This window comes from Anguilla rostrata, chromosome 1, assembly GCF_018555375.3.
Source record: "Anguilla rostrata isolate EN2019 chromosome 1, ASM1855537v3, whole genome shotgun sequence".
NCBI lineage: Eukaryota > Metazoa > Chordata > Actinopteri > Anguilliformes > Anguillidae > Anguilla > Anguilla rostrata.
This window is the reverse complement of record NC_057933.1, coordinates 80,543,089-80,562,563: the sequence shown is the minus strand read 5'-3', so window position 1 is coordinate 80,562,563 and position 19,475 is coordinate 80,543,089. Positions and strand designations below refer to the sequence as shown.

Here is a 19,475-nt window from a genome sequence, read left to right as displayed (position 1 = left end):
GCAATGCTGCCCAATATTTCCTCAATTCTTTCAAGTCACTCAAAATAGTTGTCAAAAATGTGGAATAATTTAGTGGAGCTGCTCAGTGGCCAACAATAGAGGATTGTGGTTGTACTGGGCAGATCCCAGGTGTGAATGTGTATGAGTGTGAAGCAGGGCGTTCCTGCAAAAGAGGATCTGTGCTCAGCGAACCTACCCTGGGTAAATAAAGGTTAAAATAAAAAAATAAAATAAAATGCTAAAGAGTCCAGTATTACCAGAAAAACAACACCAACCGGTCCAGTCCATTGCTGGGTAAATATGTTTATTATTTTCCATATTATCCTGGTCAGCTGTTTCACTAACAACAGACAATAGTTCTTTATCCCACAGACTATGGCATGAGAGCGTTTTTTTTTTTTTCGTTTTTTTTGATGACAAAAAAAAAAAGATCAATTCAAACAAAGAAATACGAGGAATTGTGTGTCACATGCCAGGTGACCCCTGGGAAGGACAGAAGCGTATAATGTTTCATAACTTAATAATTTAGGAAACATTGGGTAGCATTGCTTTGGAATACAGCTTGTTTAATTTGTCTGAGCTAAGATAGCCAATATTGTTTCATGTAACTTGGCACAATTTTGATATCAATACATTTAATGGCAGGCCTAGATTTGTAGTAATGAATGAATTATTTGAATTATTATAATGACTTACAGACAGTGCTTTGTATATGTGAGTAACCTGGCATTTTTGTTTGTTGGAAACGTGTTTTTCATATACTACATTGCCCAGAAAGATAGATAAACTCATATTTCTTATTTTTTCGTTGCTTTTTTAAAGTCTCATTTTAATAGTGTCTAAAGTGCTATCTTACACTTTTTAATATTTCAACACGGATATTCACATAGTTATTCCCAAAAGTGATATCACTGGCCCACACAGTTTTGCCCTGTCACTTCCTTTTTGAATACATGGTGGCACCAGAGAGCGTAAGTCTTTACCGGTGGAGGAAATAAATCAGGCTCTGGGCCCTGGAGATGGGTGTGGCAGAGTGTAATCAGCAACACTTTTTCTTTAAATAAATTGTTTGTTAATTGGCTTGGTCGTGTGCGTCTCCCTGTTTTGTCACGGCCGTGCGGCCCGGTTTGTGACAAGTGGGGGCTCATCCGGGAGCTTTCTGGGGGTGCTTTGCGAGGGGAATAAAAGTTTGTCTTCTCCATCGAGGTATCCTGATGTTGTGAGTAATCAGCTTCTCAGGGAGGGGGCTTTTTCTCCTCTCCTCTCGACCATGGCCGGGTCTTGATTTTATCTTATGTTTTGCAGCTATTTTGTTGTTTTGTATGTGTGATAAAATAAAGTTTGGTTATTTTTGGGAAACCTTGGTGTCGGCTTCGTTATGTTTGTGGGTGCTTGAGTAGCAACCGTAACAACTTGTTTCCTGAAATTCAAAGCACTTTTTTTTACTGTGATAAGGGAACAGAGAGGGAGAACAATTTTTATATATTTTTTTCCAACTAAACTGTGGTTGATTAGGCGGCAGGTGGAGAAGCCAGGTTGAGAATGTGGCCAGGACACCAGGGAATCCCCTATTCTTTGGTATAAGTGTCTTGGGATCATTAATGACCGCAGTGAGTCCGGAGCTTGGTTTAACGTCTTATCCGAAAGACGATGTCTCCTACAGCACAGTGTCCCCATCACTGCACTGGGGTTTAAAGAGGATGACTCCCTACTAGCCCACCAACACCACTTCCAGCAGCAACTTAGGGAAGGGTGTAAGGACAGAGGAATCGAGAAATCATGTAATAGGCAAATGGATCGTCCTTGTTCAGACAAGTGTCAGTTTGAAGCCACCTCAATTACAGATGTGGCAGACAGGGGGAGGTGGATCCAAAGGTCAATCATTTATACGTCACCCATTTCCGAAACTTCCGCAAAGGATGCACCCATGTTCCCTTGCTCAAGCATCCTTTGGGAGCTTCTTAGCTCCTGCTGCCGGCTCCTTCAACGAGCACTTAAGGGACTCTAATGTCCTTAAACATGGCGGGACATGATCGGGTTCCGGGTCAGGCAAGGACGCACAGAATATGTGATGGAAATGAGCCTCTAGTTTTCCCCAGAGGCCCCTCATCCAAATACTAGCCAAGCTCACACTTCGCTTCAGCCATTTGACAGGAACAGCGTACATGACAGTATGGCTCCTCGCAAGGGTGCCTGTTTGCTTCTCATAGATAAAGTCCGGTGTGGAGAACCAATAATCGCTAGAGAGAGATGTTTGTGTGCCGGTGACAGATTATTATTGGTGCAGAGTATTATCACATTTCACATTTTATGAATGGCACAAAAAACTCTTGCAAATACAATGTTCCGAACATTCCTAAATAGTGCAGAATCTCTGATGTAATATTTTGTGTATGTAAAATGTGAGTTTGTGTGTGTATATGTTTGTATTTGTATGTGTCTGCATCTGTATGTGTGTGTCCGTATGTATGAATGTGTGTACAGTATGTGTGTGCGTGCGTGAGAGGTTGGCTGTCAGGGTGTCAGGCATGGGTAGTGTAAATGCTGTGAAGAAGTACACAAAACCAGGGTTCCAAAGAAGTATAGTTTTAATCATAGGATTGGAAAAAGGTTAACTCAAAAAGCCCCTTATGTAGTCCCATCCATGGCCACCAGATGGGGACATAGCAGTCCAGTCCATCCAGGTAGTTTTGGTGTTGGCTGCAGCCACTGGTGGTCAACGTTCCTCACGGAGTCCATCTGGTCCCGGTCGGCCCGGAGCTCCTCCACCCAGTCCAGGTAGGCCTGCAGCAGGCCCAGGTCGTCCACAAAGTTCCCGATAAATTATATTTACAATAAATACAATGACGATTGAATGATTTAGACTTTTTCCTGCCATACTTTTTTGAACCACTTTTTAAATACATTTCTTGTTAGTTTATTGTTGTAACTGTTGTTCACTTTGACCTGACTTGAATTTCATGCATGAAATTAGCACTCATATTTTTCCGAACTTTGTGTGACTCACTTTGTAACTGGGCTTTAATTAGAGCTATATAAATCAAGTTTGATATTATATTATATTATAATGTTCATGTGAACTCCCCTTTTTCTCAAATTCAAGGTGTACTGGCTGGTAATTCCCACTTGAGGGCAGTAGAGACAAACTACAACACTCAGCCAATAAACTCAGTGCCATGTTTAGAAAGACTATACTGTAGGAACTGAAAAACATAGCAGAAGGCAATCATATAATACAAAACGAGTGTGGTTTATATGCAATTAATTAACTCCTCGTGTGGAGGATCTCGTTCCATTGAAATATCTGCAGCAGTTAGAATATAATCAGTTAAGACATAAAATAGTAAAATAGATACTGTAATACATAGATAGAATACTTTATCATCCCTATGGGGAAATTTCTCGAGCAGCATATAACATTCACATTTATAAACAGATATTTATGCCAAGAAACATACAATTACCTTCGTATTGCATCAACTCATCTTGAGCAGGATTTTGCTCCATGGAAATATCTGCAGCAGTTAGAATATAATAAGTTATGACCTAAAACAGTAAAATATTACATTACATTACATTACAGGCATTTAGCAGACGCTCTTATCCAGAGCGACTTACACAACTTTTTTTTTTTTTTACATAGCACTTTACATTGTATCCATTTATACAGCTGGATATATACTGAAGCAATGCAGGTTAAGTACCTTGCTCAAGGGTACAACGGCAGTGTCTTTACCCGGGAATCGAACCTGCGACCTTTCAGTTACAAGCGCAGTTCCTTACCCACTGTACTGTATATAGATTAATAAATAGATAGAATACTTTATTAAGCCTATGGGGACATTTCTCGAGCAGCATGTAACATTCACATTTATAAACAGATGTTTATGCCAAGAAACATACAATTACCTTCGTATTCCATCAACTCATCTTGAGCAGGATTTTGCTCCATGGAAATATCTGCAGCAGTTAGAATATAATAAGTTAGGACCTAAAACAGTAAAATAGATACTGTATATAGATTAATAAATAGATGTGGCAATATAGAGCCAATGACGGGTGACCCCCCTATTCCCTATTTTCTTGTTTTAGTTTACATTGTTTAGATTTAAGTATAGCGGCTGTGGGAGGTATTCTTTTATTTTACTGTTAGTATTCATGTATATTTGTCATCTGGGTCAGGTATCTATGGCTATCTGAGTATGTACTCGCAATGCACAGCAGAGGGCAGTAGCGGAGCTGCTTGGGAAGGAAATGGGATGTCTCGGTGCGCAGAGTTCTGTGTTCGCCAAAGTAGTGAAAATGAAACATGCTACTACGAAGTGATCATTCTTTTGTGCATTGTATTGTATATTGCAGGTGAGATAATGGTTTATAAGTGATGCAGCGCTACTGTATTAGGAGGGAAATGTGTATAATGTGTTTTGAGGAACTAGAGTGTATATTTGGAGTATTATACTGTAGTTTGCGGTATTTTTTGACTAAGTTAGCTAACGTGGCGCATGTGGAGTGGAGCCTAGCAATATGATTAGCCATAGCAGGGATGTAGCTAGCTACTTCGCGGGAATATCGTTCGCCTACCTGATGTCAGTGATGAATGTATGGGATAAGATCAGTGTAAATGGGTTATTGAGATAATTATTTTAGTTAACAGGAAGCGTCAAAACGTCAGCATGTCCGACCACGAACGTTAACTTGAATCGCAGACAATCCGTGGCGTTAGCTCCCGACCGAGTACTAGCCCTTATAACGTATACAGTAAATGGTACTAACGTTAGCTAGTAGGTTATGTGTTGCAGGGCTATGGTAATAGCAGCTGCCAAAGTTTTAATTGTTTCTTCTGTTTGCAATGAAGGGGGCAAATTATCAAGCGAAGTTAGTAATGTTAATGTGATGATAATATAATAACTGTGTTATTATTTTGGTGCGCAGAGTTCTGTTTCTGAAGTGTTCCTTTATTTTGAAGAGTTGCCCTGCGAGGCCTTTTGTTCCCTTTGTTCCCCTTTTGTTTAGTAAAGTCTTTTGTTCTTACTTTTTTAGTTTGAGTTTGAGTTTGAGTTTTTCCCCCTCCGCATTTGGGTCCTAACCCTCCACCTCACCGTGACATATGGGGAAATTTCTCGAGCAGCATATAGGGTAAACGTCCCTATTAAGCCCACGTACCATATAAGCCCACTTGCAACTTCTGAGTCAAATTTTAAAAAACTACATTATCATTTTTTGCTGTGTGATGTTTTTACAAATGAAGCTGCTTGTTACGTAAATGACACTTTTTATTGTAAGTCAATCACATTTATCGATATTGAGTTATCGAAGCACATGTGTGGCATGTGCCTGCTGATCCCAGAAGAAGTTGCAAAAAAACTTAGGTGATTTTGGTACCCTCAGAAAATAACATTTTTTGTATATTTCTACTCCTGTTTTTGGAAAGTACTCACTTGTTATCAAAATTTAAGTGATTAGTGTTTTGAATGAGACATGTGTTATGACATAAAGCATGATAAGCATGTATAGTTTATATTTTTGTATGCAATTTATATTATTATACTGTTAAATAGACAATACATGTGTATGTTTATCTTTATTTATTTTTTAATTAACATTTTTACCTGGTGGGCTTAAAGGTGACTCTAGCAAAAAAATCACACTGACTGAGGTGGATGTAAATGAGTATAGCTTATTACTTCTCTACATGATCAATTAATACTTTTCATATTATGTTAGTGCACCATATATAGATTTATTTCATATAGTTGTTTTTTAATGTCATGTGAGTAGAATAAAATATTCTGTCTTTTAACCATAAATTCACTGATGTTCCCTTTAAGCCCACCTGTTCCCATTAAGCCCACTTTACTGTGTTTCAATGGGGATTTTCTCCCTTTTGACCTTTGGGAACAATGTGATTTTATTTGAAAACATTTGAAAAGTTGTTGTTCAACTGTAAATCCTGAAATTGACTCATTTACTATCCTTAGAACATTAGTATTGAACCTGAAATTGTTTTTCGTTCAGTCAGTCGGTCTTCAGAAATCTTCATAAAAACACCTTCACTTTCAATCAGCTGACTGGACCAGAAATTCTGGCCAATTTCAAATGCCAAAAGCACACAGTAGGATAGAGATACAGACAAAATGACAACACATATTGAAAGATGAAGTGTTGAAGAGTAATTTCCACTATAGTTTTGATTTTGTTCGTAAATAGTTTTTTGGCTACATTCCAAAGAAGACATGTTGTAAGTTTAGCTTTTTCTGTGTTGACAACACAGCAGAAAGGCTGGTCATGCCTATTTCAAATGCCATTTACAGGCCATAGGATAGGAGTGGAGACAAAATGAAAATAGCCATTGAGAGCTAAGAGATTACAGATTTGAATAGAACAAGTTTGTATTGTTAAGATTTTTTAAATATATATTTATTTATCAACAAATCATGAAGTGGGCTTATTTGGAACACCCATGGGCTTAAAGGGTACGTTAGGTACATATTTTGACAAATTAAACACTAAAAACATTAGAAATTGGTATAAATGAATTATTGACACTTGAGAAATGAGAGATTAGACTTTCATTTTAACTAAAATGTTCTCACTTAAGTTGGGGCAGTATACATTAAAAATGTCTGAAAAGCGGATTTGGTGGGCTTAATAGGGACGTTTACCCTAACATTCACATTTATAAACAGATGTTTATGCCAAGAAACATACAATTACCTTCGTATTCCATCACCTCATCTTGATCAGGATTTTGCTCCATGGAAATATCTGCAGCAGTTAGAATATAATAAGTTAGGACCTAAAACAGTAAAATAGATACTGTATATAGATTACATTACTTTACGTTATAGGCATTTAGCAGATGCTCTTATCTAGAGCGACGTACAACAAGTGCATTAGTTCAAGGTGCAGAGGTGCAAAAGAAACACTAGAGTGAAGTAAAGATCATAGTGACAGAAGTGACCACATAGATCAGGACTCCAACCCTGTAGAGTAACCTGTTCAGCAAACAACAATCCTGCCAAGTACAAACTAGCACTGAAATCACATTGCCTAATCAGAATCAGACAAAACAAAAACAATCCTGCCAAATAAAAACTAACATAATCGTATTAGCCTAACTAGGTACATTTGAGCTAAACTATAGGCTAGGGAGGGGTGGGGAGAGGTGCAGCCTGAAGAGATGAGTCTTTAGTCTGCGTTTGAAGGTAGTCAGATTCTCTGCTGTTCTGACCGCCACGGGGAGGTCATTCCACCAGCGAGGGGCCAGGACAGACAGCAGACGGGAGCGGGAAGTACAGTTAATAAATAGAATACTTTATTAAGCCTATGAGGAAATTTCTCGAGCAGCATATAACATTCACATTTATAAACAGACATTTATGCCTAGAAACATACAATTACCTTCATATTCCATGAACTCCTCGTATGCAGGATCTTGCTCCATTGAAATATCTTTAGTTAAAGTTAAAATGGTCAGTTCTAATCAGTTCAGACCTTAAATTGATACCTAAAAGTTTAGCAAAATAAGTAAAATTGTATGGTTTATTTTAAGATGTAAATAAAGTTTAATTCTTTAAAGTTTTGTTGTGCCTGAAATGTCGTCTTTTCTCTATCTCACTACTACGGACACGCGCTCGTAATCACGACATCGTAATTCCCGTCGCCTCTCTTCTACGTCACAGTCCTCACTGCTGCTAAGTTTCTCAACATATTTATAATCATATAGGATGTAGATGAAAGTGAAACAGAGTGAAACATAATTAAAAATAATTAAATTAAAAAAAAAAATTAAAATAATGAAAATACTTGGGTCTCACCTGCAATCTTCACGTTCCAAAGCACGTGATGTCCTCTCGCGTGATTCTTAACATAATACGGTGCTTTCGTTGTAAGTCATTGCATAAGAAATCCATTTTGAATGTTGAAATGTTCAATAACTTCATCTTGCAGTTTTACTGGGAAATTCTTGTAGATTTAATTCTCCCAAAATGTTTTCATGACTTTTATATATTTTCTGACTTTTAATTATGATGTCTTTTGTACTGCTGTTTTGTGATGTTCTGATGTCCATTTTATCTCTGGAACACTGAATCTCCTGTCTGCAAAATGTTTTTTTGTATCCTTACGAAGAAACCTTCGAGTAAAATGACCCCAGGCTTTTCATAAAAGGAATACATTTGCCGTCATGAAATGCATATGGGTGGCCGTGAGTGAGTTTTGGTAAAGAAAATATATAAGCGTAAGAAAGCGTTAGTGTAAAAGAGGAAATGATCTGCCTGAGGGCGAGGCGGGATTCCATCCTTCAACCGGAGGTTTACCAGTCTGTGACTTTGTTAGTGCAGCACCATGACATAGCTATAGAATACGTAAAAAATCATTAACAAACCTGTCCGTGGTTTTGAAGAAGAACACAGGCCAGTAGGCACAGAAGAGCTCCCATTGAATCCATATGACTTGTGTGTGTAATTGTGTGTGCGTGTGTGTAGGTATGTGTCTAAGTGTGTGTGTGTGTGTATGTGTGTATTTATCACCAGTCTGCTGTAAGCTAAGTGGGGGTCTCCAGGAGCTGGAGGATCTTGGTCTCCAGTTCCTTGGCTTTCTGTGCATTCTGCCCCTCCCCGTGCGCCCCCGCCACTCTCAGACCCTTCAGCACGGACTGCAGCGCGTCAACGTTCCTCACGGAGTCCATCTGGTCCCGGTCGGCCCGGAGCTCCTCCACCCAGTCCAGGTAGGCCTGCAGCAGGCCCAGGTCGTCCACAAAGTTCCCGATGACGTGGAGCCCCGGCCTGAGACGCCTCAGCTCCCTCAGCCTGTCCTTCCCAGCCTCGCCGATCTCGTTCCCCACCAAGCTGTGAACCGACAGCATCCCTACGCTGTAAAACACTGTAAGACTGTATGACGACCGTGTCGTCTGTGCCCTTCAACTTCCCTGTTGGTGGGGATTTTATTTTGCATGTAATTTGCATTTGCGTCAGGTAGCAGCAGTGGTCAATCTAACTTGATTGTCAAAACCTGACCTGCACACCATTTCCTTCTCCACCACCAAAATTGTGAAATGAAGCAAACCTTTCTTTCAAGACATCAGTTACCCTCAGTCTTACAATCATCCATCCATCCATCCATCTATTATCTATGCCTGCTTATCCTGGTCAGGGTCACTGGGGGTCCTGGAGCCTGTCCCAGTGTGCATAGGGCGAGAGGCAGGAATACACCCTGAACAGATCAGCAATCTATTGCAGGGCATCTTGCAATCATCATTTCTTCAATATGTTGTTATTGTGCAGTGCATGTCCTGACTTCAATGCAAGTCACACCCGGTAGCTTGAGGTGAATCACACAGCTCTGAGTTGTCTGTAGTGAGTCAGTAGTGAGTCGTTGTTCTAGCTAACTCACGCGCAACATGCTAAACTAATGCAAATCATTAAGACAAGGGTTCTTTGACAGACTCCCTTTGCTCACCGATTAAAAAAAGATACAGTGTACTACACCTCACTGCAGAAAACAGCAGCTTATCATCTGTATTAATTTCAGCACCATATTTCTCAGTCAGCTTTAGTAATCACACAACTTATGGAGCAAATGTCTGAATAATAATAAGTTATATTTACAATAAATACAATGATGATTGAATGATTGAGACTTTTTCCTGCCATACTCTTTTGAACCACTTTTTAAATAAATTTCTGTTGTAGTCTGTATTGGTATCTGTTTGCTGTTAGTGTTTGTTTTGAGTTTCTGTGGGTTTATTGTTTTTCACATCCTCCGTCCCAGTATTTTCATTCTCCCGGTCACTTGTCTCCCCAGTGCCGTCTCTGTGTCTGTGTTCCCTGAGCTGCTTCACTCCCCTGTATTTGCGTGATTTCACTATTCGGGTGGTTCCGGGTTTTCGTGGTTTCCCCCCTTCTTTCCAGTGTCGTTTTACTTACTTCCTGCTTATATCCAGTTTTACTAATTTCTACTAATCCTTACTAACTTATAGATTGTAAAGTACTAACCTCATTAATATACTAACATGTTAATGTTACTAATGGATTAACACTAGTTTTGGGTTTTTGATAGTTTAGATCACTATACTAATACATTAACTATTCTCCCCTTTTCCATGCTGCGCTGTAGCTCCGCCCCTTTTCTTTCTAGTCTGCCCGAACGCTGAGTTCTGCAATTGCCTGCACCTGTCTCTTGCTCTAACTGCACCGCTCTCTCTCTCTGCACGTGTTTTACCTGCTAAACCCAGGCCGTCTGTTATCATTGTTGTCCATGTGATTCCAGTCCACGTTTTGTCAGTCCCCTGTCATTGAATTAGTTATCCTAATGTTCTTCACCTGGATGTTGTTTGTTACTCCGCCCTCACTCACGTAACCTCTCCTTGATTGTTACCTTCCCCAGTGTATAAATGTCAGTCTTTTCCGCCAGAAAGTTGATCGTATTCCCTGTGCTGATGTTTTGTAAGCCTTTGTTTATCGAGATTCCTGAGACGCCTTTTCCGTACGACTTCGAGTTTGCCTGCTCCTTTTGTTTGATTGCTTTCTGGTTTGACCTTTGTTTTGTTTTGACTTCTCTTTTGCCTGTTCCTTTGTACATTCGGCTATCTGATCTCCTGACGTTTTTTGGATTTCCCTGGTCTGCGTTTGGGTCCTTGCACAGAACATCACAAAATTGTTGTAATTGTTGTTCACTTTGACCTGACTTGAATTTCATGCATGAAATTAGCACTCATATTTTTCTGAACTTTGTGCGAATCACTTTAACTGGGCTTTGGTTAGAGCTATATAAATAAAGTTTGATATTATATTATAATGTTCATGTGAATTCCTCTTTCTCAAATTCAAGGTGTACTGGCTGATAATTCCCACCTGAGGGCAGTAGAGAAACTACAACACTCAGTTAGCCAATAAACTCAGTGCCATGTTTAGAAAGACTGTAGGAACTGAAAAAAATAACAGAAGGCACTCGTATAATACAAAAAGAGTGTGGTTTTGAAAAAACTGTCATATAATCTTAATCAAGACTTATTGGAAGTCTTGGCCCTTGGTCTGTCTGGTAGCTGTGTGGACTGTGTGACTGGTTTTACAGGGTCCATTGCTCTCTCTCTCTCTCTCTCACACACACTCTCTCTTCCCCCCCCCTCTCTCTCTCTCTCTCTCTCTCACACACACACTCTCCCCCCTCTCTCTCTCTCTCTCTCTCTCTCTCTCTCTAGTCTTACGTGAGGGTCTTCAGGGTTGAGTTCTTGCTCAGGCAGTTGACCATGTTCTCGGTTCCTCCCTCGGTGATGCCGGTGATGTCCAGGTACAGCTCCTCCACCGTGGAGTTCTCCTCCAGGGCGAGCCACAGCTCTCGGACCCCCTCCGAACCCAGGCTATTCCCGCACATGCTGAGCAAAAAAGAGGAGTATGAAAGAAAGGAAGTGGATTAGACCTGTTTACTTAGTAGTAGACTGGAAAGTTCGCTGTTCAAAACTTGCGTGACACAACACCTTCCGTACGTCTGGGCTGGTAACCCAATGGCTGTGGATCTGATACCCTGCTTGGGGCATTGCTGCTATACTCTAGATCTTGAGCAAGATATCTGATTTGCTTCAGTGAAACATCAAGCTTGTATGAATTTGAATATTGTGAATATTTAATCTGCACAACTTGACGAAATGGAAAAATGTGCTGAAAATGAGGCTTTCGGGCAGTTGAGACAACCAAAATCGAGTAAAAGAGGGGAACATACTGAGTGAGAAACGGGGTGTCCAGGATCAAAATAAAGGGAGCATGTCGCGGTGCGTGAGTGTGACGGCATCATTCAAAGGAAAGCCCCCCAAAACTACTCACAACAGCTTCTTCACCTGACAGTCCCCCGATTTCAGAATCGCAGATTCCAAAATGGCCGCATCCCGGTCCAGACAGTTGTAGCGTAAACTAGAAAAAAGAAATAGAACTAAAGCAGGAATGCAACTGCAAGGTCACATTCTTATTTATTACCTTTAATGTATAATACTATGACTGTAATACTGTATAATACAAATACTGCTAGTACTAAAACAACTACTACTACTACTAGTACTACTACTACTACTACTACTACTACTACTACTACTACTACTACTACTACTACTACTAGTAATAATAATAATAATAATTTGTTTATTTAGTTTTGGTTACATTCACAAAGTGGGAGAGGATCATGGATACTCACTAGAGGCTCTCGCAGCGGTGCAGGATGGGCCCCAGCCTGCGTAGGCCGCGATTCCCAATGTTGGAGTAGCCCAGGTTGAGCTCCTCCAGGCGATGGGGAGAGAACCGCAGCACATAGTACAGGGCGGCACAGTCCACCACGCTCAGCTTCATCTTGAACAGGTTGAGACTCTTGATCTCCGGGGCCACCGCCTTGGCCACCTCCTCCGTGTGCAGCTCTGTCAGGCAGTGGAGGAGGTTGAGGGCCGTCTGGTTCGACAGTTCCCTGCCCTTGAACTGGGTTTTGAACCAAACCCCCAGCTGGGATAGGAGATCCTCCTTGTCCAGGGGGACTGGCTCCATTCCGGTCAACTGGTTACCCAGCCGAGCCCTGACCAGCCCCATGAAGAACCTGGTGAACATCTGCAGGTTCTCCACCCTGGTCTGGTCCGAGCGGAAGTCCGGAGCCAGGAGGAGAGGAGGGGCCGCAGAGGGGAGGGGCTGCCCAAAGCACCAGAACTCAAGCCCTCCGAGGATGTGCTCTGGGCTGGAGAGATTGACAGCACAGTACAGGGCGGCCAGATGTTCCTGGACTGTCAGGTGGAAGAATGCAAACATCTCCACCTTCTCCTCCTCCACAGGGACCAGGATTTGGCTAAGGAAGGTGCTATGCACCTCCCTGGGCTCCAGTCCAAAGCTCTCCAGGTCCGCCCGGTCGAACATTATCTTGCTCCTCAGGAGGTTTTCGTAGGCCAGCTTGCCCAGGCTGGTCAGCTGGGCCCTGACGACGGAGAACACTTCTGATTTGGAGGCGCTGCTGTTGCTTGTGCCTCTCAGCGCGTGGTGCTTGATAGCAGTGTACAGGTAGCAGTAGTAGACCTCGCTGACGGTACGGGGAGGGTTGAGCTCCAGTGACTGTGAGCCATCCCTGTCCTCGCCTTCTCCACCATGCCCGTTCTCTCTCCCCCCAGTGAAAAACTCAGCTAAAGCTGTGCAGATGATATAGCAGTAGAGGGGGATGAATGACAGGACGAAGAGGCTGTCATTGCCCACGATGTAGCCGTAGACCCTGGAGGCGACCTGGGTGTCCTTGAAGAACTTTGAGGTGTATTCTTCTACCTGGGCCTCCTCGAACCCCAGGACCACGCAGCACCTCTGGAAAAACCTTTTGGGGGCGTCGGTGGAGGGTCTGGAGGTAAGGATGACCGAGACCTCGGGCAGGAGGCTGCCCTTCACCAGGGCCACCACCAGTTCCGACACGGGCACCTCTGAGTCTACCCCGATGGCCCTGTCCGGGGCGTCCCAGTCCAGCCTGTGCTTGAACTCGTCCAGCCCGTCCAGGATGAAGAGGAGGGAGCCTGTGGATCCCAGCAGCTGGGGCAGGACGGGGGCCAGGTACCGGAACCTGGACCCCAGCAGGCCCGACAGGCTGACGGGCCCGGTGACCAGGTTGAGCTCACGGAATCGCAAGTCGAACACGCAGACGAAGTCCCGCATGGTCTTGCCCAGCGCCCACTCGTAGACGATGCGCTGCATGGCCACGCTCTTCCCGATCCCGGCGATGCCCTTCACCTTCACCCGCTTTGGGGGGCAGCCCGTGGCTCGCTGCTTGCTCAGGAGGTGGCACGGCTGGATGCGCTGGCAGTCCTGGTGGGCGTAGATCCTCGCCCGACGGCTGGCCAGGCTGAAGTATTCATGCTGGCTGCTCTCGAATTCCTCGTTGTCCTCGGTTACGAAGAGGTCGGTGTAGCGGATCTCAATGTGGGAGTGGGAATTGGAAACCATCCCTCCGCCTTCTGAGTGGGACGTGAGCCTCTCTGTCTGATTTAGGAGAGTCTTTTTGTGGGCCATTAGAGGAACTGCGAGGGTCAAGGGTGGAATTAAAACGACAGAAAAGACAGACACACTAGGTTGAGCAAATGGATATAAACCTGTCCTGAGTGTCACAATATTGCTAATGTGATATCTTTCTGCACTTTAGTGGGAATTTAGGCGGAAAACTGGATCATCGTTTTCAGTCAAAAGTTGCCCGTCATCCTGTGATCACTTCAGCATTCCTACCTCTCAGGTTAGACTGCTTGACACTCAGTCGAGGCTTCAGCTTGCTGTCCGGTATAGCTCCTGCAATATAGGCTAATATGAAACGTTGCTCAGCACAATATAACTCATTCGCTCTTTTTCCTCACGTGAGTGCATTTTACCTGCAGAGGGAAAGATGGGTGAGCGAGTTATCTCAGTACGGTATACTTCTTGTATTCTTGTAACAGTGAGGTATGTCATTTTTCCAGCTACGATATATACGTATAAAATAAACCCTATAAAGACGATGTGACTGTGTGTAGCTGTTTTGATTTTCCTCCCAACTGAGTCATTAATATTGATTTGATTTCTTATGGTGCTTGTGGTCACCAGTGCTCCCTGTCTGAGAAGTATACGTCAATATAAGCGAGTGGTGTCAAGAGCTGATGGGCGCAAACATGGCAGGTTCAATTAATCAATTAGGCAGCGGTCTGAATATCTGCTCAAGTGTGACAGGTGGCCGATTGATTTATCAATCAAAATCGGGTCAGCTCCACTCCTTACCTTTTTTTTCCTGTGGAACTTTGAACCCTTTGCATTTGGATTTGAAAATCTTTGCAAACGAGCCCTTTTCTTTCTTTTTCTCTAATGGAAAGAAATAAAAGACAAAAGGCAAAAATCTGTCAGTACAAACAGAATTGAGCAAGCGATAGAATGGTTGATAGGGGCTGAGATATGTTCTTAAAGTTTCAAAAGTACATCTAATTTGTACATATGTTGAGGTTTTAGGATTATAAACATAAGTATACCAACACACATGCACGCACGCGCACACACACATGCACACACACACACACGCACACACACAGACACCACAGACAAACACAGTAATAAGTGCGCAGAATGACAGACAAAATACTAACAATTCCAGAGATTATGCTTGAATTTAAGTCTACCTAATTATAAGTATAATTATAATTACGTATATATCATACTATAGAATATTTACATTAGTGGTTGAAAAAGGTTGAGGGCTAATTACATCAGTATAAATTGTATTATTATTGTATTATTAGTAGTGATTCTTAAATGTATTATTTACATTAAGTCCTCATCCATTTCAGCCTCTAACCTACTGTACATAGGTTATAGTATATTTTACATGATTACTTATTTCTGTTCATAGTTGAAATGTTAAAGACACAAATAATGGAAGCATAAATTATATTTGTTTACAAAGACTGGCACGTACACATAATTTTCACCACATGAGATTACAGAAGGTCTGTACAGCCTCACAATGGGCCATAGTGTTCTTTCAAAGTTACAAAGGGTGTGATGGATAGCATTATTAGTGCTGAAGAAACTGCAAGGCAACAGAACTGGTCCAGGGTCAGTCCATCAATTAGATAATACATTTAGAAAAACGTACCAAAGTTATTATAAACCTGACAAACCTTTTTTTTAAGGTCAATTTAAAAGCAGTGGACTAATGCATTCATAAGAGTGATTCTGTTAGTAACAGATCGATTGCTGTGGCAGAAGTCTTACGAATGATGTAATGCAAAAAAAAACAGTGTTTGATTACATACTGTGTGTGTTCACTAAATTCAGCAAGCTTAGAACAATAACTTTGTGCTCTCTGTTATTTTATTTTATTTATTTTTTGTCAAGGGGATAAAGCACTGTATATTATAATAATTTTTCAAACACATTAAAGCAAGCCTAGATACAAAACAATGATTAGATATGAGACATGGAAAATAAATCAACAACTGCTATCTTAAAGCTTCACTATCTGCATATAGCAGCCAATAAAGCTTCATGATGTGAAGCTTAGTGGCATAAGCACCTGGGAAAAGTTTAGATTGAACACCTGAAATTATATAAATTAAAAAAAAAACATAAAAATAGCCTTGGTGCAACAGTTTTAAAACCGTGGTAAAATATGGGGTTTTAAAATTCAGTACACATGCTAGCTCGAAGCTACACTGTCTGCAGATAGATATAATTCTAATAAAATGAGGTTTGTGACTCCTTTGCTTGACTACAAATGTATACGGTTAGTTAAAAACACAATGCTGTGGTGTTTGACTATAATCATAGCTGTCACTCATGAATGTCAGATTGAATAAATGATTGGAGCTAATTAATAAAGTGCAATTAAATAAGTAATTAAAATCAGTTTTGTTTTGCTTGTTTGCACAGGGGAACCCTTTCTAGGTCTTTCCGGAAGTGTTGTGTATGTGATACGATGACTGACTGCTATAATCATACCTGTGACTCATGATTGTCAGATTGAATGAATGAGGCTATATAATTTCAAATAAAAAATTACAATTACACAAAGGGGCCTTTGGCTTGTTTTCAAAAACAAACCCTTTTTAGTTCTTCGTGGAACTAAAAGTGTAGTATAATGGGGGCAGTGTAGTATAATGGCTAAGGAGTTGGTCTTGTAACCTAAATGTTGCAGATTCTGGAGCAAGGTACTTAACCTGCACTGCTCCAGTATATATCCAGCTGTATAACTGGATACAATGTAAGTCGCTCTGAATAAGAGCATCTGCTAAATGCCTTTAATGTAATGTAATGGAACCATCTGTGGTAGGTGAGAAACATGTGAAAGCTCCCAGACTGAATCATTTTAACTGGCAAGAAACCCATGTCCTAGATATGGTTCCTCTGTGGGGACACAGAGGAGCCTTCTGGAGTGTTGGCCCGAATTCCCAAAACAGACATGGCCACAATTTTGCACCCCTGTTGTAAGTACCCCTGCAAACGAGCCCCTGGGGAGCTTTGCGTGCCCCCTACCTTCCTCGCAGACGGGCGTCGGCTCGGCGGTCCGGTCCGGGACGGCGCCCCCGCAGTGTCGCTCCGCCCAGGCCTGCAGCTCCTCGCAGTAGTAGCCCTGCACCTCCCTCAGCACCTCCAGGAACCCTCGGCTGGCCTCCTCCCGCCCGCGCACCGCCTCCAGCGCCGCCGCCACCGCGTTGCTCGGCGACCGCTCCAGCAGGGAGAGGTACTGCGCGTGGGACAGGACGCCGTCGTCCCGCAGCCAGCGCAGCAGCGGGGCGGGGTTGGGCTTGGTCCACAGCAGCAGGCTGTCCCGGTGGGCCTGCAGGATCTGACCCGGGGAGCCCATGGCTGTGTGGGGGCGGAGCTCTGCCAGGAGACCAGAGGGAATGTAAACGGTAAATTCCGTACAGACATTAGGAAGAATTTTGTCACGCAGGGAGTAGTGAACAGACAAATACGTATTTGTTTTGGATTCAGATACTTTTCTACGCTTTACTGATCTTGTCTGGTGCATTGGAACCATTGAAATACTCTCAAAAAGTGCAAATCCCGCCTCCTGGTCATACTGGCGGGCACAAATTCACCAGGCAAGATCAATAGGGCACAGAAAAGTATTTGAATCCAAAACAAATACGTATTTGACCCAGGTCTGGTGGTCAGTGTGTGGAATAGCCTGCCAAGTCACGTAGTAGAGGTAGAAACTCTACTCTGGGGATTTTTAAGACTAGGCTTGATACAGTGTTAGATACTATCTAGTCTTTAGGTAATCAGAGCACTAATTTAGTCAGGAAAATGGTGGGCATTGTTGGGCTGAATGGCCTGTTCTCGTCATTATGTTATGTTATGTTATGTTATCACTGTCTCAGAACAGGGCCATCTGCAGTATAAGGGTCAACAAATGCAAATTAGTTCAGAGTAAATACATTTTTAAATATATTTTTTGCTATCCTTTATCCAGGGGTTCCCAAACCTTTTTCTGATGCGACCCCAAAAGTAATGTTGACAAATTTATGAGGACACAAAACCCCAATTTTTATCATTGATATTTTACACGTGGAAACCTTTTTATAAAAGCAATAAGGCACCCAAGGTCGTGGCAAATCGCCAATATAGTTATGGCTAAAGGGTAACAACGGCTGACTACACCCTTTAGCCACGACTATATTGGTGATATTCCACAGCCTCTCCTCCTATATTACTTTATTATAGTCGAGTTCTTATGATGTTCCACATGTAGTAGCCTACGTTAACATATTTTAAAAAGACAAAAAATATTTTCCTAAATTTTTCTAAAATGTCAAGCGACCACATCCTCACATCAGGCACACACACACACACACATCCCAATACACACAATATAGTTTACTGCCCTGCCAGACAATATTTGTGACATAATGACAGACCCAAACAGAATATTAATGCACAGCTGTCAGTGACAAAGCCTGGGGAACTTGATCAACATCAGATTCTGCCCTTAACTTCGATGGACAATTAAAATCATGAATCAATACAATTTCTTTTCGCAATCACAGTTGCGTGAGTTCAGCTACAGCACCACTGAAACTGACTCGCCAACCTGTGTTTGTGCAGAAAGAGTGGAACACACTGTGTTTTTTCTTGCAAGTCAAAGTTAAGAACAAATATCGATTAAGTGGAAGGCCAAGAACTGTGGGCCCGTGCAACAGAAGGAAATCATATTTACTTTAAAAACATAGGCCAGCAAGGCTGCTCTGTGTGCTGTATCTCCCGCACCGCTCCCGCAATGTGTTCTGCCTCCAAAGGTGGTCAGAAGGTAGGAGTCGTGGGACAGCTGATCGAGGTCCTGAAGGTGAAAAACTACTGACGGCGGGCGGCTTTATTCCAGTACATTCCCCACCGCCAGCGCTAGCCTGATACGCTTAAGCACAGACGTACAGGACAGCGCACGGCAGACTACACGCCCGTATGGACTGCTGCGCGGTGCATTACAGCCTACAGGAAGGCTTTATAGACACACAAATGCTTTTTTGGACGTTACCTTCGCTGCCGAAGCGCGTTATACTCTGGAGAGCGGGTGAGGGAGACCGGAGAGCTTGCTTGCAGACGGACACATGCTCCGAACTGACGGCGGGTGCCGTTGGACCTCTTGGCCGCGGGAGCGCGAGGACGGGAGTGCCTTCGTTCTCGCCTTCAAGAAAGGGACTGTTGAAGCGGGTCCATAGTCCAGCTGCGTCCGCGCACCGCTTGTTTATCTCTTTGCTCTGCTCCAATCAGCGGGAGCCACTCACGGTCACGGCGTGTCAGCTCAGCCGGGCGTCGAAGAAGCTGGCTTTGAAGTGAAACTCCCTCACACGGTTTCTCTCGAGTATTATTGATCCATGCACACTCGCCCTCAAAGGAGAGATAACAAAAAGATAAGAAAATAAGGGAGGGAAATAGAGCGCAGTTGAAGTGTATAAAACTGCATTTAAAAATCATGCAGTGTCAATATGGCAATACGGCACAGTTGTGTCCGAGAGT

At 42.6% G+C, this 19,475-nt stretch overlaps 1 protein-coding gene across 7 annotated transcripts; it reads right to left on the bottom strand.

Annotated features, from left to right (window-relative positions):
- Positions 1 to 2,645: 2,645 nt before the first annotated feature.
- LOC135237139 (NLR family CARD domain-containing protein 3-like) lies at positions 2,646 to 19,215 on the bottom strand. 7 transcript variants are annotated; one of them, XM_064303928.1, is made up of 13 exons: positions 18,994 to 19,195; positions 16,992 to 17,342; positions 14,745 to 14,825; positions 14,223 to 14,282; positions 12,184 to 14,020; positions 11,820 to 11,906; positions 11,207 to 11,374; positions 7,818 to 8,849; positions 7,402 to 7,452; positions 6,715 to 6,765; positions 3,910 to 3,960; positions 3,465 to 3,515; positions 2,646 to 2,784 (listed from the first exon to the last, which is right to left on the bottom strand). In XM_064303928.1, exons 2-8 carry the CDS (start codon positions 17,320 to 17,322, stop codon positions 8,546 to 8,548), a joined length of 2,868 nt encoding a protein of 955 aa, XP_064159998.1. In that variant the 5' UTR covers positions 17,323 to 17,342; positions 18,994 to 19,195; the 3' UTR covers positions 2,646 to 2,784; positions 3,465 to 3,515; positions 3,910 to 3,960; positions 6,715 to 6,765; positions 7,402 to 7,452; positions 7,818 to 8,545. The 7 variants fall into 7 exon arrangements, with proteins under 7 accessions (XP_064159998.1, XP_064160050.1, XP_064160009.1 ...); XM_064303980.1 differs by lacking the exon at positions 7,402 to 7,452 and having other exon boundaries at positions 18,994 to 19,215; XM_064303939.1 differs by lacking the exon at positions 6,715 to 6,765.
- Between the last annotated feature and the right edge of the window lie 260 nt (positions 19,216 to 19,475).